This window comes from Atractosteus spatula, chromosome 7 (assembly GCF_055471065.1).
Source record: "Atractosteus spatula isolate fAtrSpa1 chromosome 7, fAtrSpa1.hap1, whole genome shotgun sequence".
NCBI classification, from domain to species: domain Eukaryota; kingdom Metazoa; phylum Chordata; class Actinopteri; order Semionotiformes; family Lepisosteidae; genus Atractosteus; species Atractosteus spatula.
The window spans coordinates 48,488,950-48,510,783 of record NC_142712.1 but is presented as its reverse complement, the minus strand read 5'-3'; the positions used below and the strand labels follow the sequence as shown (position 1 = coordinate 48,510,783).

Here is a 21,834-nt window from a genome sequence, read left to right as displayed (position 1 = left end):
GGATCTGGATTACGCAAAAACACCAGCAGATCTTCCATAGTCTGAAAATGTCTCTTTATAATGGACATTTATTAAACTCGTTCTTTAAGAGACAAGGGTAAGCTTGTGTAAACTGGTTTCTAGTATCCTTGGATCTCTAGGGAATACTGATGTGATTCTAACAAACCATCAGGCATTGTTTAAATTACCTGCTACCTCTGATCTCAGATTTGATTGTGAAGATGTACTGTATATATCATAGCATTGCAGAAGTGATAAGCATCATCTCCCACACAGCCTGAAAAGGAGACAACTGATTTACAGCATGAGATAGCCCCATGAAACAGAAGAGGCTGCTCCTACCCAGCAAGGAGGGTGCCCAGAGAGTGGCCGCATATTTCTATGATGTTAATAGTCACACACGGAGAAACACACAAGGGTTAACGAAAATGAGAAAATAATGATCTCAGTCTACTCAGCGAAGGCCAGCAGAAATTTAACTTCTGCTGAAACAGCAAGTAAAAAAAAAACTGCCAAGATTTACCTAAGCAGGTTACTAGGAATTTCCTAAGCAGACCAATTCCCCACAAAATTAAGTGTGCAATAGCATGCTTCTTTTAAAGTAAACTCTATTTGTGGAGGGGTCATATTCAGGTGGTACAGCAGAAAACACACAAAAAACTAAACTTAAATTCTGGATTCTCAAATCAGTGTTTGGTGCTCAAAAGGAGCAATTAAAATGTCAAAAGATAACAGAACAAAATAGACTAACACAATAAAGAAACGTGGACCTGACCTAGCAGAGTTCTGATAGATCTTGAACTGAACAACACGATGGCTTGTGTCTCATGGAGGAAAGGGGAGGATGAGGCCTTCATTCGACTCTCTGTGCTCTAATGAATCAAAACTATGCAAATAACACGCTGGAATAACACGCAATAATGTGTTAAACCAGATGTTTTTGCAATTGCTGGACACTGTGTCCTCACTCGCAAACAAAATCTGTTTGTCGCTGCCAAGAGATTCTTTTATTTTCACATCCTAGAGCTTTGCTTCAGTGTGTTTAGAGTTAGAGCTTCCAACAGCACCTGTGTTTAGCCCATACTGGTACCCAAAATGCTCCAAAACAAACCAAAAACGTTTATACAGTTTGAGCGACAACAACGGACCATCAATTAGGGCCAAGAAACAGCAATTTTACCCAATTACAAATCCAATGGCAAACATTCTGGTGGGTCTGTTAAAGGCTCTCACGAGTTATTTAGTTGTTGGCTTCCTTCTGCTTTTACTTAAACATTTTATCAAGCACACCTCCCTCAATCACATAAACAGGGACAAAAGCTAAAACTTCCCAAGGTAAAAACAACATTGTTTCTCTGAAATTTTTCTAAGGGTTAAAGGGTTCAGGATTGACAAGGGCTTAAAAGCCCTGTTCGGAACCAGTCGGCGAGTCCGCAGCCTCAGAAACGGGCCCATTCAACAGCATCGCCCTAAAGGATACCTGAATTCACAAGGTTAACCTCTCCAGGAAAACCAGAACCACAGTGCCACCTTCACGCTCACAAGGATTCTGACGTGACTTGCGTTCCAGCTGGACTAAGAAAAAAAAATTAAAAAGAGAGAAAGACCTGTGCATGTGCCAAAGACACCACTCAAAAGCGCCTCTGTGTGGGGCCAAGCTTCCACACAAATAAACACAGCAAAACCAAGCAAGCGGAATAAAATACCTCCAAAACCCACAGCACAGGATGAAATGTAACACATGAAAATCACAACGTTTTCTCATTTTTCAGATTAGCGCACCACTTATCCCGAGAGGCCGCCAAAGGCCTGTTAACTGAAACGCGCTGGCTGTGCCGGCAGACGCCAGGAGAGACTACAGTTATCATCCGGGCCGGGCCTGCCTGCGGACGACACAGAACAGCGAGCAGAGTGACCCCGCATCACACTCTGGCAACGCTTCCTTACAAAAAAAAAGCAGTGAAGAGCGTTACAGTCACCAATGCGCCTCAGTTGTTGCATTTGGAGAAACATAAATAGCTCATTTTAATCTTATTGCCCAAACGGAAAAATAAGAACAAGATGTCAGTTCGCTCACACACACGCAGGACACAAATTACGCCTGATAGTTATATTTCTTCATTTCTGGCAATCTGCAGTACATAGCCGATTCACAAAATGAGCCGTTTGTTTTATTTACTACGACAGACTAAACCGGACTCCAACAATAGCTCCAGGTTTCCCACAACAAGCAGCAGAGATCGGTGTACAAGAGGCATTGGTTTAAAACCACAACTGCTGAGTTCAAATGTTTATTTATAGGTAAATTGTTTCCCATTTTGTTCTTGTAAGCTGTTTTCCCCAATGTTGGACTTCAGCAGTCTTTGCAACTTGCCTAACGTATGTTTTTTTGTGTGTGAACATTTGAGCTCAGACGGACTAATCCCCAACTCTCATTCCCTGCAATTTTCACACTTCCTTCCTGCACTGAGCGCCCGCGCCATATGTTCAGACACCGTTATTAAAGGAAAGGTGCTCTTTTGATCAATGGCTGACTCCTCCCCTTCCCCTAAAAGTGGGCCTAACTGTGATTAAAAACACAACCACCCCAAGGCTAGTGGGCAGAAGAAAAAAAGAAGGCAACAGATTTTGAATGATTATAAAAAGGATCAAAATGAGTCAAAGACACTAACAAAATCGGCATGGATCTTTCTTACCTACCACGTTTTACGCCAGAAACCTATCCACCAGGTTGCTTTTGCATTCATGTTTCATTACACAGCAAAAGTGCCTCTTGAATTTTAGATGTACGGTACAAGCATGCAGATTAAAAGCAGCATTAAATATATTTAATATACGATAACTTTCAGATGGTCTGTACAGAAGGATACACATGCAGCACAAAAGGATTAGCTTGCAACTATACCACAAATCACTTCTAAGCACTGCAATGTTTATTACAAGAAAATAATTCATTTGTACTGAGCCGCTCATTAGTACTGTTAATGAGGACACAGCCTTATGACTGATATCAGACCACACAGCAGTGGGTATTCATTGAAAACGCATTGAACAATTCTGAAAACTCTTTGGAGAAATCTGCATAGATGGTACTATTACAGCACCTGAGCAATTAAAAAAGGAACATTTTCTACTATCAGAAACAGAACTTGATTTCTAATCATCCTATATGCAGCTAAGCCACTGCATCAAGTCAGGATAATGGCATTTCCATCATCGTCATTACCCGCATTAATGAAAAGATTGTAATAGCAGCAGCAGATACACACTGCTCTGACGACAAACTGTGGCATTCTGAGTGCACTGTTTTATTTGACAAAGTGCTCGCCCATTCACCCCCCACCAGTCACAACCCTGTCATTGCCCCCAACACAGCGGGGCAGGACTGTGCGCGTGTGACACCGAGGATCGAAACAGAGATCTTCCGAGTGCCCATCTTGGACCCCAGGTTTCTCACACCCTGTGATCTCAAACATCGGTGAAGTTTCATGGAAGGGAGGAGGGAAACACCTTGACTTTTTACACAACTTACCACTCCCCACCTTAAGAAAGAAAATAAAAGGCTATCAGGCTGACGTTATCTCTGCCCTTTGTGCACCCCTCTGCTCTGGTATGGTCTGAAGGGGGGCTCCCAACGTGGAGAAAAACGAACAAGAACAATTATTTTCATATTAGAAACTAATTATCACCCTTTCCTATTAGAGGCAGTACTCATGTGATCTCGTACAACTCACCTTCCTAAACAGAGCCCAGAGATTAACACCAAAAACAGTCATTTGCGTCCCACTAGTGTTAGGTGGCTTGTTTTCTCACTGTCTCGGCTCAAAAGGGGGACAAATGACAAGCATCGAGAAACTTTACAGCTACCCTTAATAGGTCTGCTCTCTTACGTACTACAATTCTTTTTTAAAATCCATCAATCTAAAATTATCCAAACAAAAATACCAGATATATCGGCAGGTAAAAGTTTGATGCATAAGATGCTCAAAACCAAAACTACTTTGTCAAGACTTTCACATGGAGGGGTGGAGCCGATTACTAAAACCAAATGAAGAGTTAGAAAAAAAATACGCGTCTTTGCAATGATTCATATGGAAACTACATTCGTAGCTTAGTTCATTTTTTCACAGCTAATTCGTCAAGAGCACACTTGTGCTTCTCGTCCACGCTGAGCAGGGGCGCGAGAACAAGTGAGGAAATAAAAAAAAGTGCCGAGGAAGCTAGATTTTATGGATTCAGGCTCCTGCGTCACACCGTTACTTACGTCTTTTAAAACCACTCTGTACATTATGCAAAGGGCCTTTCTCAATATGGCTTTATCAGCAGAAGTGAATAATCTTCTCTATTACTGCAACGACAGCCGTGGAAACAAACAAACCTGGGGTTATATAAATGTAAAGTTGAAGGCTTTACAAAAGACCAAGATTTAGTACAAGCACATCATCTGTAATTTATTATTCCAAATCCCTCAAAGACAAATTAAAACCAGGAACAAATCAGTTGAACAGAATAATCCGCAAGTATTTTTAAGGCAGAGATTTAGGTTCAGTTTGATTGGTCTACAAAGCTGAGGACCTATTTCAGAACCTCCTATAAAATAACGAGCTTGATCAAGTGCGAACGCAAAACCAAATTATCCTGATGCATAGCCAAGCCTTAACCACTCACTGTTGGGATTATACAACAATGCCTTCCACTCATCAGCATTTTCTATATCTGAAATGTAAATCCTGATAAAAGCATCAACCCTCAGGTCATGCTACGCTCAGCGCTCACAGTGCCTGTTCCACGAACGCAACTCTTAAGACTCTTACAGGAGTCTTTTTTGAAGAAGCCAGCACTGAAATACTCAAAATGTCCCCTTTTTTTATATCAGGTTCGAAAAACGTCCCAGCTGTGTTCCTTAAACATGCTTTACGTGAATGTGCAAACACAGACTTGACAACGTGCGATTCCACCGACGCCCATCTTAACATACCACAGCAAATTAATAAATAAGGCAAGGCACACAGGGACAGAGAGAGGGAGCAGTTCTTTCACACAGGGTTCAGCCACCGGTATTTCTGGCAGGTTCCACACTTCGCTCGACTTCGCCTCTCTGTTTCACTTCTGTTCATGCTCAGCGGCACTGAACGCCCCAGTTAGCTCACCGTTACCGCTCGGCTTATCCTGGAGGTAAGCAAACGTCGCCGCCGGGAGACGGGGCTGGAGGGCAGCTCGCACAAGAATGAGAGGGGCAGGGGGGCGTGGGGGCATGAGGGGAGAGGGCACACACGGTGGGGACCCGCGCCTGCCCAGGAGGACCGGCGACACAAACCGCGATCGAGACCTGCACGTGCCAACAAGGGCATCAGAGAAGCGTGCGAAAAAGGTATAATATAAACGTTTTGGTAAAAAAAAAAAAGAAGGCACCACATGTATGCCTCTCTTGCTGCGCAGGACATTCTAAAACCGTGCAGCAGCCCTGGTCCCGATCCCTCCCAGGATGAACAGGTTTAAGATGAGCTTCTTGTCCGAGTTTAAAAGTCTTTTTACGTGGCAGGCACATCAGGACAGGCTGCAGCAGAACAATGGAAACTACTTTCGTAAATGCTTCATTTGTTTGAATAGTTTCTGCTTCGCACACAGTCGGACCCCGAAACCCCCCGACTGTGGCAGAGGAGGCGCCCTGAGAGCACACACTCCAGTGTAACGGACACAGCCGGCTGCTGCCGCCTCTCGCCCACGAGGGGAAAGATCAAAGGACCATCATGCATTGTCTTAGCTAACCTTGGAGCCCCCACGTGTTAAGTATTATCGAACCTACCGCTCCTCAAGGCACTGACAACATACAGCAAGCCAGAATTTAGAAATACCCAGAGGCTTTAAAATCATTAGACAAAGACTGCAGCCCTGTCCCCTGAAACATCCTCAGAGGGTTACCACAGTAATTAGTTGTCAGAGCTAAATGAGCCAGCCTTTCACAGCTTCCTCCTTAACCGAACACGCTTTGCACCCTCTCCCAGCTAAAACCAGCTCAGACACATTCAACTTCCACCGTGAGTGGCGCCCGCCCACCTTTTAGTAGTGAATGCTGTGAATTCTTACTGTTCTGAGAGGAACCAGGGGGCAAATCTGCTCAGGCAACTTAAAAAAAATAAAATAAAAAAGGTGTCTAAAAACGACAAACGCATCCCTGGACTCTACAAGCCCTCTGTTTAAGCTGCAGATAGTGTAGAGTTAAGTACTGACCTCTCAATCTGAAGGCAGGAGTATACCCTAGCAGAGCCTGTCAGTTTGAAAGGTAAACTAATATTGCAGTCACTCTCCAACACAATGCTCTTCAAAGTCAATGTGCATCATCTTACGAGATCCCGGTATGTTTTTTTTTTTTGTGGTTGTCAGTACTTGCCTGTACATGCGCGTTAGATTGATTTTCTTCACCGCTTCTCATATTCCATTCGAAGGATCACACTTGAAATGTTTCAGAGAAAACAAACTGTTACGTTCCTGTGTAGCTTCACACCTCCGAACCACCCAGTCAATTTACAAAAAAAGCTCTTATGTTGAGCACTTGAGCATCAATCCTCCTTTACAACTGAATGCATTTGTGCATCACAGAAAAAGACACACAAAGGAACATTCTGCTAATTGTCACCATTAAGGCTCCTTTCTGTACAAAGTGGCTAGTTATGGGTCTTGCCATTTATATGGACTTTTCCTGCAGAAAACTGTTTACTCGTTTTTAAACAGTCCTACTGTAACTACAACAGACTAAGGACATTTTAGAAAACAGACCCTTCCGACAGATCCGTTTTATAGGACTGAAGATATTTTTTTTATAAACGTAGTGGGATTTCGCGGTTTGGATATGAAACACAGGTATTTAACATGTACTGCCAAACTGCGTGATGCTTTTTAAATCAATTGTCATCTCACACTGACTTTAATCCCATTGCTTTAACATAAAAAGACTGTCAATTCAGCAACTGCAATGAAGTACAAGTTAAGATTAAAACTCAACCTGTACGGAGCATCTACTTCATATTTCAGCTTTCTACATCAGTAGGGATGTCAGACAGCAGCAAAGGCAACAAAAATCCAATACTTTATATATTAGGTTCTGATTCAATTGTAAATATTTATAAAACAAAGATCTGTTAGCTGCATAGCTCTAAGCAAAATCTGATTTTAAAGCTCCACAAGAAAGCAGCTCCTTTCTGCTTCTCAAAATCATTAATAGATTATTAAATTCAATTTGGAATACCAGAGAGAAAAAGGTACATGCACATCTGCCACTGATAATTCTGAGGAGATAAAAATCATTAAAAAAATAAAGTCTTACACAGAAGTCTTGCTTTTGAAAAGCATTTCATTGCTAAATCTTCACCGACAGAACTGCTACCATAACAGTGCTAATTACATTGTGGCCAAGGGCTAGATAGCTAGTACATATCCACCTGTCAGAGTGAATTCTGTCTATTAGCCAGAAAGACAAGTCAGAAACCAGACGTTTCTCCATTCAGTTTATAGATTTTTCCAAGACAGAAATGCTAACATCGATTTTCAAGAACTATATAGTCTTCAAAAGGGATGTGACTTCATAATTCCGAGAAAATGTTTAAACAAGGCAAAAAAAAGGTTGACCAAAAGCAAACAATATTATTAAAAGCTATATGAATCCACCAAGAACACGGACTGGAGATAAATTCCAGAGTGCCATTTTCCAACTGCAATAAGATTTCAATTTATTGATCTGAATCTCAAAGTGTAAAAGGTTGAAGATCACATATCAAGCACACCAAAAACTGCCAATCTGTACCATAAAGGTACAGATTGAATAACTCGCAGTAAAATTTTGGTACTTCCAAACTAGGAGTTACTATGGGAACACAGGGTTTCTGGAAAGATGTTTATTTTTTAATTACCTTTAAATTATTTTTTCACAAAAACCGGTGTTGATGGTTTTTTTCTTGCAATATCTTTACGTATATGAACCTACAGAAAAATGAAATAAAGTGGATTAAATTGCTTCAATGTACCCAAGAATGGTGACTCTCAGGACCAAAAATATATGGAATGAGAGACAATAAAGGCACAGTTGACAACCAAGGTCCTACAGAGCTTTTCTGGGTATGCTGTTTCTTTACTTTATCCAAACCTTTAAAAATTAAACGAAACTGGGTTTGACTGCCCTCAACGCCCAGTTGTTCCATGTACTTTGTGATGAATTCTTCACAGATGTCTAGGAATTCCACTGGCCAGTGCCTCTCAAGTCACAGGGCTGATCACCTTTGGCACTGAAAATCACCACGATGGAAATTACCACCAGACCAGGGTGCAGGTTGCAACCTCAGAATTTCATAAAGAGCCGCGGTCAGTAATGGTCACTGCGGATCCCAGAGGGAGAGGAAATAAAGCCAGAGCTCTGAAGGATGGAGCAAAAGAGAATGCAAAAAATGTGGTATTTCTTGTCCTGAGCACCTACAATGTGGCATTTATGCCCAAAACATGGAGCACAGAAAAACAAAACAAAAATTACGGCTTATGATATCTTGTTAATATGGTTTGAAAATGGCCGTTTTGTCTGATAAGACTTGATTCTTACCTGCCCTATTCACCATTAACCATATCGACAAAAAAAACATAATACATATACAGGAAGCAAGCAGTCACAAGATAACTCTCCCTGTCAGCTCCCTTTCTTTAGGGTCGTTGACTTTAGTAGAAAAACAACTACTGGTCAGAGGCTGAAAGTTATGGTGATGTGCGTAAATGCTACTAATAATGATACTCAACCCTTATAAGGCAGCTGGGGTGAAGATCACTGATGCAAATTAACCATGGCATACACAACACGCACAATGGCTTGCATACCAGGTCTGTACTGTGATTAATCCCATCCGGCAGTTGATCTTCTGCAAACGTCTCATTTCTGTGATCTTGGTCGAGCCTTTGTCGTCCTACCTACAGAGACCACTCTGCAATGCGCAGCTCAAGTTTCGTCATCATCAGCTCGTCTTCTTGTTCCAGCTCATCTTGCGTTTTGCCACCTCTCCCCCCTGCGTTTTCTAACCGCCATGTGCCCTAATCCTGCAGTTCCCTCGGCCTCGCTAGCTCATCAGCCTCTAGCTCTCCTCTCGGTCCCCGCTGACCCCAATTCCAGATCCCACACTCCACACCTGGAGCGCTGCCGCAGCCCCGCAGCAACTACTGCAGGCGCCAGAACCCACCGGGGAGAAGGAAGGAAAATCCAGGAATATCTCCAGCCACAGGGAGACGCATCCAAGGGCCCGTGCTCGAGCCAGGACTGCCCGAGTGCTCCTTCACAGCTCAAGGAACGGTCTCCCTCAGCTCCGGAGACCACAGAGTGAGTGCTGGGCCCCGGGAAAAGAAAAGGAAACTGTCTGTTCCCAACTACCGTAACACGATTCAGGACACTGGACCCAAGCTGCAGCCTTCTCTCCTAGTCCGACCTGGACCCTCACAGAAGGCAGTCAGGCCACGGCTGACTTTGTGTCGTTTTCTCCTCACACCTCGCAGAGACTGAAACAGCATTTTTAAAATGTTTATGAAAACACAACAGAAACCACACACATGAAAAATAATATTAACTCAAGAGATTCTGCAAGCGTTGCTCAAAACATGATGTGGATCCCTGATGAAGGTTTTAGTCTCCAATCTTATTCTCTCATATTCTAAGCAACATCCTGACACTGCTTACCTTCTGAGAGACTGCTCCATTATTTTTGCCTTAAAAAGGGTTTTAAGTGTTATTTTCATAAAGGATTTTGGTTAAGATTTAACCGGTACAGTGTGTTGGGGATGAATTAACAAAGTTTCAGAAATCTATGCTGTAGGCTATCGTTTGCTCTGGGTCATATACATATCTATTGTCATTATACTACTCACAACCTTTCACTTTTCTGAAAAAAAACTCCCTGTGCTCCAAAATTGAGAGGAAATTTATTTAGCAGCCCTCAGAGCAGCATTCTGAGAGATTTCGAAGGCACTTTGTGGTGTTTTCTCACTAAAAAACAAAACAAGTGGCACTGCAGCTCAGCAGCACATCTCTGAATACAGCCCTGAGTTAAACAACTTCCATCCCTTTTTAGATTTCAAAGCTGTGAAATTTAAAAACAAAATACCATGTTTCACATATTCGTAAGAACTGAAAAGACAGTCTAAGGAAAAGGCAGAATGCTTCTGTCAGATAATCTGCCTCACTTAAATCTGAAGACAAGGTTATCAGGTAAGTGCAGAGATTTTATCTTGAACAGATGGAAAAAAATGCAAAGTGACTATTATAGTATTATTTCTGAACACACAGAAAGAAGTCCTCCTTTAGGGATAAGGAGAGGCTTCTGAATGCTGGCATCACTTACACGAAACGCAACGGATGAAGCACAACTTCTCAGGTGCTGCCGAGTGGCAGCAACATTTGCGCCAGCAAAATTGAACAGGAGGCCCAGAGCGTTTGCATTATGGCTTTATGCCGACCCTCCCTCCATTCATCTTAACAGTTCCTTTCCTTTCCGCCCCATTAATCCCGTCAATCGAAAAGCCTCAAACAGGAGACCTCCTGAGAGGCCACGCTGGTAAAGGTGCACTCAGGCGATCCCGGGTTCGAACCTGGGTCACATCACTAGCTGACTCCAATTCCCCAAGCTGCAGGATAAACAGACTGGGTTCAGGGTTTTCTCCGCTCTCTGTGACACAGTGGCCCCCTGTGGTCCCGGGTAACTGCAGCCACGCAGTCCCGTCAGTGAGGAACACGCCTCTCCTCCGGCCGGCGCTAAGGCGCCTGCGACTCGTTGGGAGATGAGCGGCTCGAGAGGCCAGGTGGCTCCCTCGCTCTGCCCCGTGTGCGGCTGCGGTGTCTGCAGCTGAGAGCCGAGGTGAGAAAGAAAAACTGGCTATTCCAAAATGTGGGGGAAAAACGAAAAACAAACGAGCAGCTCAAAATAAGAAAAAATAAAGGGAAGATCCATTTTGGGCACAACTTGACAATGCTTCTTATAATAAACTTTACTTTGAGAGATTTGAGTCAAGGTATGGCCTCCGGTCTCTGGTGTTCAATATTAAAGAGAACCAATCCACACCTTCAGCTCAGAGATCAGCACACTGCAGATGCCTACAGTGTTACTGGCTTGCTTTTCAGCACTATACAAGCACAAGTGGCTCAATCCTCCCCTGCAACACGTGTGCGTTACCTCCTCCAGGCACACATCAGCACCAGCCGTGCTCTCCACCTGAAAAAACCTGACCTCCGACCTCAAGGATTTCCATGCTAATCACTTAGCTGGGACTGGAGATCCAGATGTGGAAGTCTGGAATATCTTAGCATGTTTCAATAGAAGTCACAAAGCGCCAAGAGAAGGAGGGCTGTTCACTCTGCGCCAAAACAAGCTGAAGTTTTACAACTCCATAAAGAGGAAAATCCACGAAAAGATTAGTATGCTGGGGTGTACTAACAGCCCTTATCAAATGCCATTCACTAAACAATACAGAACTCAAACTGAGGGCTAAAGACGGTAATCCAGATCCCTCAATTTAATTAAAAAGCAGGCCACGTGTCAAAAATGTAATGTCCAACATTAAATTTGCTGTACAATATCTTTAGTTGTAAAGGCTTAATCTAATTTTACACCCATTAGCTGTGCAGGAGTGAAAGAAGCTTTTATCGTTAAGTTTCAGAACTGTACATTTCAGATTTAAAAGGGTATCTGAACATCTTAAATATTGTTATATGAGCTTGCCCTGTTTCAGCTCCATTTCTGAAACGTCTATGTTTTTGCACCCTCTAAGTTTTGTGAGGTTAAACTTTGAACTAAATTTTTCAGGAGTAAGGTTATCGTGACCAAACTTTGACCACAATAAGTAGTTACAGTACAGTGTTAAATATCTATATTTTCATTTTCTAACCTCATAGTAGTACTCTAAGAAGATGCAAAAGCTCTGTCAAGTAACCTGCCTTCAAAGGACCTTCATTGCTATGGCAACAGCATGTTTCTCGGTAACCAAGTCTGAGGCGACCTATGATACATAAATGAAAGATGTCCAAACTCTGACTGAATCCTCCCTGCAGCAGCAGGCACATTCTGTCATAAAAACCTACCAATTTCCACCGGTGGGATTGCACTGCATCAAAAACCACAGTAGCCAATGGTTCACAGAGCAGGTACTGCAGGTTATCTAAAAATAAACAGCTGTTCCTGGAAAAAAAAGACTACCTTCTGCATCACAGAAAAGCTTAAACGGAAGAAGGCTTATTACACTGGAGGTGTAGGATAGCATGACTTGAGAAAATACACATATTAAGTTCGGTGAGAAGATTGGTATCATGAGAGGAAAATACGGAAATTCTGGGATTGCTTCCTCTTGCTATTCCTGTGTACGAAAGCAGTGATCAGTTACGCACGGACAGTGCCATGTACTGCAAGTCCGGCATTGGAAATCTGTTTTGATATGCCGTGCAAGGCCTTTAATTTTAACATGGATTTGCATAAATGCACCCTTGACAATCAAAGCTTAAGTGTACTAAAATAAGCAAAATGGAGACAGAACGAGATGTACCCTGGGCACTACTGCTTCCTAAGAGAAAAATTATAGGTTTCGCGCAGAAAAAGTCTTTAAAACCTTGTTGAAAATAAATCAAGCTGCTATTTAGAAATAGGGCAGATCTGCTTTACATTAATTCAATTTAAAAGCACAGTTAGATGGAGGAAAGACTTAGTGGTTGTCTTATACAAGAAAAAAAGAAACTTGCAAATCCTTTAAAAAGGCTTTGAAGATAAGCAATCCTGAAGCAGGTCTTTGCTACTTTCTATGCGTCCATACATCGCACCACATACACAAAACGGGATTGTTTTTGTTCAGGAAATTATCTGAAAAGAGCATGTTGAGTGCATTTGATAGTCTTTTCCACAGGTTTCTTTTGGGAGGGAAAAATGGCTTACATGTAATGATAATCTGCCACCAACCCCTTGATGAATATGCTAATTCTTGCTCTAGCTGCTCATTAATAATTAATCAACACATGCTTTAGCAGGGGTCAGAATCCTCAAAGACACAACTTCTTCAAAGCCCAGTGGGACAGATCAGAAACATTTAACCAAGCACCACAACTCACGAAAGAGGAGAAAGCTCTCCTCTGTGGCACAGGGCTTTGCTGAGTGGACAGAGGAGCTCCAAAAACTCTGCCGAAAGAGCAACCTGACAGATACATTTCATAGACAGGAAGCAACTGTCCAGTGGAAGTAAAAATCCAGATGAAATCTCTGAAGACCCAACTCATCAGACGCGTACTGTAACAAATATCACTTTCTCACTACATTCCAACCAAATGCCCACCATCTTTATGTTTAAAGTAATAAAATGATCCTAAAATAAGGGTCAGAAAGCCTAATTCTGGATCAGCTCCCTTTTAAAAACGATATACACATTTTCTGAAAAATGTCTATTTTTGGACACAGGTCACTGCTGGTGCTGCGTATTGGGTACATGCAATCAGAAACGTGGATTTCCCAGTGTTGTGGGGCTGTCCGATAATCTTTCATTCACCATTTTTCTTTTCTGTCTCTGAATTTCTTCAGCTGTGCCCATATGAAGAGGAAGATGTAGCTGCAATCCTAGTGCCTCCCAATCAGGTATATAGAGACCCTGGGCTTCATTTACAGAGAAGATGATCAGACCACCAGAGGCACAGCACCGATTTCTGAACATTATGACTTCCGATCACAAGAATAACTGAACAACCATGTTCAAAATGAACCCTGTTATTAATCACATAGCTTTATCATTAACTCAATTTGCATCTTTCACATTTAACAAAAACCCAAATTGCATAAAAACAGTCTGTTAACATCATACAGCTGTTTTTTTTTAAATACACATACCAAAAAGAATTTTCATTGAACTGCTACAAATAAGTCACCCTAGGGTTTCTCCATTGTTTATAAGTCACAAGCAAATCATGTTTTATGCATTTCATTTCCATGAGTCATGTGAAAATTATTTAAAGGAGTAAGATATTTCTGAAACTTGGTTTAATTTTCCCTTACACTGGGCGGCATTCAGCATTCAGTACATTCATTCAAGACATTAAGAGCAGTCATCATTTTCACAGAACATAAGCTCAGAGTCAGGAGCAAAACAGCTCAGTAGAAGTTTAAAAAAGTGTAAAATATCAACAAAGGTAACAAAAACATAATCAAATTTAAACAATTTATTCTCAGTTTGGAGGAATGCAATGAAGTTAGTTTGACAGCACAGCATGAAATGTAGAAGATCAGGAAAACTTAAGACACAAGACCTACAAAACAGAAACATCCTTAAACTGCAACTGGAATAAATTGCCCTGACGGCAGCACTAATGGCTACAAGTGACTTTTCTGTCCCTGCGTGTCGTTGCCAAGTGAGCAGACTGTCTGCTGAAACAAACGAAGTTTAAACCACTCCAAACCTGAGGCTTAAAATAAAAATGCAAATATGAATATTCCCTCTGTGGAATTCAGAACCGGGAACTTCATGCTATAAAATCCTGAGTTCGTGGACCGCAAGGCTGATATACATCTGCCACGTTTATGATGTGACAACTCCTTCCTGTCAAGGGGTTCCCAGCAATTGTGAGCCAAGCTGTGTTTTTCAGACCCTCCATCTATTCTGTGTAAATGCCTACTGATGGTGGGTTTTTTTTTAAATCTGCTTACACATATGCAAGAAGATCCACCTTTCCCCTTACAGTGAAATTGACAGAGGATGTTCTCAAGCTTTCTTTTAAAACCGTTGTCTGTCTATAATCCTATAACCTGGCAACAAAGTGAGAATTGCTGTAATATGGTACAGACATTTGGTACTCTGCTCTGAAGAATTAACAGCTTCCAGAGATAATGAGCATTATTATTATTACTGCTGCCATCTTTCCTGTGGTGCATAATGTATTTATTTTAGAACAGGATCAGAACACCAGAAGCCTGGGGCACTAACGTAGACAATCTACCTGACTCTGGCTACCCATAAACCACTCCCCTAAATCAGGAAGGATGGGGAAAAATACAGTAGGCTTTAAAACAGCCTTCTAAAGGATTTGGCAAACAGACACACAGGAAGTGTGGCTAATTCAAACTTATACTGGCTAATAAAAGGCATACCAACAGTTTACAAAGCAAACAACTCAAAGAGAATCTGTCTCACCATTTTAACTAAAATGAGGACATTTGTAGTTTTAAATTTAACACTTCAGTGTTCACTTCACTTTCATTTAACACTTTGTATTGCAATGTATAAGTAAATGTAATTGAGTAAGTGAAATAAAGTAATCAAGGCTACTCTATGCAACTACAAATGCCTGTACAGGATAAGTCTCATTGCTCATGTGAACGAACCACAGTATTTTAGTGTACTGCATATTTTATTAATTATTGAAACTTTAAAAATTATTACATTCAAGTTAAAATTTTGAAGAACAGGCATTACAGAAATTACCAATTTATCAGTATACTCTTCTAGCAAAAGTAATTTGTTAATCTGTTTTTGTAAGTTCCAAACCATGTATGAGACAGCCTACATATTAATTTTTCCATTAAGAAATTTTAATTTTTTTCTTCAAATAATTACAGTCCACATTCTCTCAACTCTTCCACCAAGATGATTACATTACCATTCTTCAGTTTAACCCACTGTAATTTCACAGCTCTGAAAGGGAATTTCACCTTAAAACCATTAAAGGTTTCATCATCAATGAAGACACTGTCTCTCAAAAACATATGCATAAGACTTCTAAGGAGTCTGAAAAACTGCACCTTTTAATAAAAGTGGACTGGAAGACATGATGGCAAAGAGAGAAATGGATTCACAAAAGCCTCTTTCTTCCTCTCCTGTCTTGGTATTCAATTATCATCAACCAAAAAAACTCTGTCCTTTATACGACAGATAACTCTATTTACAAGCACCGCTTTGTCACCAGATACAACACAAGTATTGAAGGCACAGAATGCTCAATTGTTGTCTTATTCTAAGAGCAAATCGCACAATAAATCAGTGTAGGTCTAAGGTTCTGAAGCGTGTGTTCTCAAGAAGGAACTTTGCAAAGAAAAAAACTAAAAATTATCCCACATTTTTTCAATGACACTTCTCAAAACAAGACTACGTATGCAAATAGTTAAATATTTTGTCAAAACTGAAAACTAAATCGATCGATAAAACTCCTCTCTGTCACTACCATTCTTTCATAACCGACCTCTTGTTTTTTTACTGGAAGCAGGCTGTGACATGCACTTTAGCAAAGCACAGATGAGCCGCGAGTTTAAGAGAAACGTAAGGAAATCAGAATGTATGCTCAGAACACCAAGACTCTAAATGTAGTGTGAAGGCCGCAAAAACGTCCCTCCGTTTGGGGATTAAAGCGACAGGAAATCGCCGCCTACTTGCAGACAACTTAACCCCAGGGAAGCACATACATAAGAAAAACTGTTGAATGCAAAGGAAATCTTCCTACATTTACAAACCCAAGTCAAAAACAGATTATGACTGAAAACAAAGATACATTAAAAACCCAAAAGAAAAAAAAAATGAAAGCTTGCAGTCAATACCTATAAACCCTTTGCATGCATGCTCTTAATTGCTATACCAATAGGACAACACGCATTCCTACTATCCACCAAGTCTGATCTGCTTCAATATGAAAGGCAGGAGCTCTTGGCTAAGAGTATTTGATTTCTCCCTGCATTGTTTTCATACCAGGGACAGATGTATTTTTCTTTAATAATCTTCCACCCATTTTTCCAGAGCAGAAATAATGAAATGACACAGATATATCCACACCCTTCCAATATTTAAATTAAACATGAACAAAAAAATGAAATCAGCCGCCCGCTGTTCTGCAGGGATGTAGGGTCTTTATTAAAATAAACTTTAGCATCTAATAGGGAGATGACCAGCCAAACATCCTTCATATTGTGTGTCACTCAGACGCATATTCCCTTCACAGGATGTTCCCAGGCCAGGGGAACTACCGCAGTAATTGTATTTAATGCAGCAGAGCAGGAAAAGACCCCTCTTCTGCATTAGCACAATAAAAACAACAATCACATTTTGACAAAGCTCATGTCTGTAGCACACAAACACATAATAGCAAATTCAATGTGAGGTCTACACTGTATTTCCATTATACTCCTTTACACGCATTTTAAAAAAAAGTGAAAATTTAAATACAGAAAAAAAGAAAGCAATTGTTCTAGTCTGTGATCTAAATTTGATTATTTCTTGATTGTGCTATTTTTGTGAATTATCTAATAATTAAAACAGGCTGGATATTATTTCTAGTTTTCACCACGTGCTAATTTACAGTACAGTCATTAAGAAATTCACATTAAATGTCTCCAATAACATTGCCGGCATACAGTTATTCATTTAGTCTGTAACACAGATCAATACTTCAGATTCATTGAAAAGCTCTATGTGAAAAACATATACAGAGATATAAACACATACATGCACATAGCAGACATATGGCTCTACACAGGCTATACAACTTTTGAAGACAATTAAACTCTTCAGTACATAAGAACCCTTTCAGTCCTTAATGCCCAGCCAAACCCAATATTTAAAACACTGCAACAGCTAAATTAATACTTTCAGATGTCAACTCATATAATTCTAGTGTACAGTACTACTTGTGCTTTCACCCAACAGCCTTAAAGGTCAAGCAGTGCTCTTCAATATGGTCTGCATTTATCCTACTCATTTATCCAATAAACAGGTACTGCGCACTTGAAATAAACACAGACATGCCCAACTTTTGACGGCATTTTCAAGCACGATGAGACAGTTTTGAAGATGGCAAATGTGCACAGTATGTACTGTACCTCTCCACTTTTTATTCAGCAAGGAAACTGTTTAGCAGTATCTCCTCATCCTTACAGCATGCATGTACCATGGCAATTCCAGGTGGACATATAAGGTTTCAAACACCAGATGTGCTAACTGAATGCATGTATAACGCAAAAAAAAAACAACAAACTGTACAGGAAAATGATGAATACTGATTACGTTTTTTTTATAGGCTCCTAATTAACACTTACAAAAAAAACAACAGTAACTTTCTCAGTTGTGCCCGGGGATACAGCATGAATCCTTAATTAGTTACTGATCAACTGTAAAACACTGCAACGTCTAATTACAATAGCAATTAATAAAGGAAACAGTATTTATTACTATTATTATTGAGGACAGCAGTAATACAATATCATAAGAGGGCTACATGACTATGCATGTTTTTCCCAAAGAGAAAATCCTATTAAATCACAGGCTCCACATGTGTTTCTACCCTACCTGATGCACTGAATTGGCTGCTTCCCAGGGTAGTAGGTCTGTTTTTTCCGCTGTTTACAGGTGGAGAGAACATCTAAAAAACAAACGAATAGAGAAGAAAATTATAATTTAAGTGCCTTTCCTCATCCCTTACATCAGTGAACAACCTTGTAAAAATACTTCAAACCCACAAATTCTTCCTGACATGAATTTTACATATAAAGCATATTACAAGACCTAATTAAAATGGTGTATTTTCAGGTTTGTTCATTTTTAACAAACCTGAATTGTTGCGATAACTTTCTCATACCTTTTGCTCTGAAATCGATCCATATTTTAACACGGACGTAATACAGGCAAAGCGTTTGAACACTGTACACATCGCCATCCTTTTATTTAATGAATAATATGGCAAAAAATGAGTCAGAATCACACGGTTATTTCATGAAACTATGCAATGAAACCGACTACAAACCCGAGTGTGCATGAAGGAGAAATGGAAACTCCTGCTCGAGATTTGCTAATCTAAAGCCATTTTCTGTCCGTTTAAAAAAAAACACTGCATATGCCTCAAGGAAAGTCAAAAAAAATATTTGTTCTCTTAAATGCTAGAATGCATTCTTCGGTAATGTTGCACACAACTACCTTGATTTAAAAAAACAATCCATCTTTAAACACAGCACGATAAACCCAACAAACCTTAAAATCAGATTATAACACGTAGATTGGGTCAAAGCATTTTCTTTTCCTTATCTAGATGGAGTGACCCAGAGTACAGTATTTAATCTGAAGAGGTCTAGACGTTACAACTAAGTTCAGGTGTCTCGCAATGAGTCATTAACCCAGAACCTACGGGTGGACAACTTCCAGTCTGCCTTGTAAACGGATTTCCCTTGGAAGAGGAGGAAAGCAGTATGAAAAAAGACAACATGTAACGTCTGTCCTACCGCGCTAAAATCCAGCAGATCGCTGAGCTCCTTATCAGTTCCAATAGCGGCAATCCGCTGATGAGGGTTCATCTTGGGCTCCTTTAACTACACCTAGAAAACAAGCACGGAAAACGAATCTCCTTCATTTTAAGGGTTTTTTTTTTACGAGACGTAGACCAGCTACAATCGGGGCGACCAGTCGCTCTTTAATCACCACTAAAATTAAAGGCTTCTCCGCGTTTTCCTCCCAACGCCGAACTCCACGACACGCTAAATAACAAAAAAATCAGCTAATAACACACAAAACTTGATTTGGTTTGCGGGTGCTTTCGGCGATCACCGCTGTGTCCGATTTTTTTTTTTTATTGCACAGAACATACATCACGCAATCCAGTTCAAAAGAAATATAAATATTTAACCTGGCAATTTCCCACAAACGTATATTCTTCATGGACAGCAAAAACTAGCTAGCACTTGGCAATAGTTGTAACAATAGAATCGACTTTCCGTGTGGACTCTGCGCTACGTGTTTACCTCTCATACTGCTCCAAACACAATTGGAAGAGCCAAAAACCGTCTAGGGAGTTAAGAAGACACATTTCTCACTACAAATCGATATAATGCAATGCTTCAACCCAATTTGCGCTGAACGGTTTAAATGCACGCCACAAGCTCCCGAGAAGTGACATTCGCATCCGCAACATCGGTCTGCGTTGATTTTGGCCAATAAAGAGACCGAAGCAGCCCATTGTAGAATTTGCTTGTACGATAGCAACTAACTTTCCTTCACTCGTTGTTGGTTTTTGGGGGGGATAAACGGCACTGTGCACTTGGACTTGGCTATACTCTATAGAATGGGTGGTCTGGAAAGTCGCTGAGGCTGTCTCTCATTTTTGGAAAAGGCTTTTGGCTGAAACCGTGCAGCGCTAAAACAAAATAAAGTAAAGCCATGCCTGATTTTTTTTAGGCTAGAGAAAACGCAAAAGCACCTATCGTGTATCCCGCTTTACCCGCTGTGCCCTTTAAATGTTCAAATGCAATCTGTAGTAAAAGTAGTAAACCAAATATCGACCCGTGCCTCAAACCAGCTCCGGTCTTTTCTTGTATCCCAACTTCTTTCACCTAGTCCGAACCCCTTTCTCCCAACTCACTATATATTTTTACCTTTTTCCGTTTACAAATCCAACTAGGGCGATCGGAGGTGGAAAATCGAGCCTTGTATTCCTTCTTCGCGTCTGCTCGTTTTGGGAATCAAGGGGTTTTCGGTAATATTTTCGCCAAATATTCCCTGAATGTAACTTACGAGTTTCCCTTAGGCAGACATTTTTGCTTCGCAAACCTCAGCACCACGTTGACGCTGGGTGTTGTATCCTTCCGCCAAGCGGAGCCAGAGATGTTTCTTAACCCCTCGGACCCCGGGGGTACATCTGGGGTGACAAGCCCTCCCCCAAGCGAAAGAGACAGCCTCAATCCTGCTGCTGGAATTACGCGTCCTTAGTCGGCGATTAAATTCATTTCTGAGACAACCTAAATACTTAGGGACCCGGTGAGGTCATTTCTTCCATTTAAAAAAGCGTGGAGTTACCGTGATCTTCTTGGCGACCAGATAGTCCAGATCCTGCGTGTTCAAGATTTTGATATTTTTTTTGTTACCTGGCAGGCGATGAGAATGAACAACTGCAGCCTTCTGACGATTTAGCGAATAGCGTGTGTTGCACTGGCTGTTTTGTAGAGGCATTCACGCATGCTAACATGCTAATGTGTCAGTAAGAGTAAAATGTTCCTCTTAGTTTCTGTTTTAAACTTTATACTGTATGTAACGTCTTAAGAGCTGAATTCGGTTAACTAGCCCTGCATGGTTTGGTGAACTTTTAAGGGTGAGAAAGGTGCTTTCAGTGCGGTTGTACAGTTTCACAGAGAGGAGAGTGGACCAGTATACCAGCAGTGTGTCTTAAATGACTGTGCAGAAAGCAAATTTTACATTTTCCTTTAAAACTGAAACAAAGGATATACATGAACTCCACCAGACAGTTCCACATCAGATCTCTGGATTACAGGAGTAGTGTCTGCATTCAATCCGCCCAACCGTTTTTTAACATTAAAACATTTGCAGAAGTAGTCTTCACTATTACGAAGGACTCAATGCAAGTCCAAAAAACCAGCAACTGAAGCAGACAACGGGGTGTGATGGTTTTCGTTCATCTGTTGCAAATACCGATTAAAAACACCTTTTTCTTTAGAAAAAGCTTGAGTTATACGCACACAATTTCTGAGTACATATAAATAATGTCACCCTTAATGCCAGCGCCTTCTGTGGGCGAAGAACAGAGTAAAAAGTCCAAATTATTTTCAACCCGATACGTTGACAAATACATTGAAAAATGTTTTTTTTTAATTCTACTGTTGCACCAAAATTTGCATGCATACAAGGCATTAAGTAATCGATAGGCACTCGTTTTGGTGATGGTGCCAAAAAAGTTAGGGGGTTTTTCTAAACAGATTTTAGTAGATATATGCGATTGCATTGGACAAGCTTTCCGCTCGAAAAGCTCGGCTCTCGTGTTGTATCCGGTGCCATTCCTTGTCATGAACTTTCTGTATAAACACCAACAAA

The 21,834-nt window shown here is 40.9% G+C and overlaps 1 protein-coding gene across 2 annotated transcripts in view; it reads right to left on the bottom strand.

Moving 5' to 3' along the window:
* tcf12 (transcription factor 12) overlaps window positions 1-20,572 on the bottom strand; it is a 119,122-nt gene extending 98,550 nt beyond the window's left edge. For both annotated transcript variants that reach the window (XM_088920988.1, XM_088920989.1), the window contains exons 1-3: window positions 20,385-20,572; window positions 19,239-19,331; window positions 18,313-18,385 (exon numbers count right to left, since the gene is read on the bottom strand). In XM_088920988.1, coding sequence (XP_088777114.1) covers window positions 18,313-18,385; window positions 19,239-19,310 — 145 coding nt within the window. In that variant the 5' untranslated portion in view covers window positions 19,311-19,331; window positions 20,385-20,572. The remainder of the gene's footprint in view (window positions 1-18,312; window positions 18,386-19,238; window positions 19,332-20,384) is intronic.
* Between the last annotated feature and the right edge of the window lie 1,262 nt (window positions 20,573-21,834).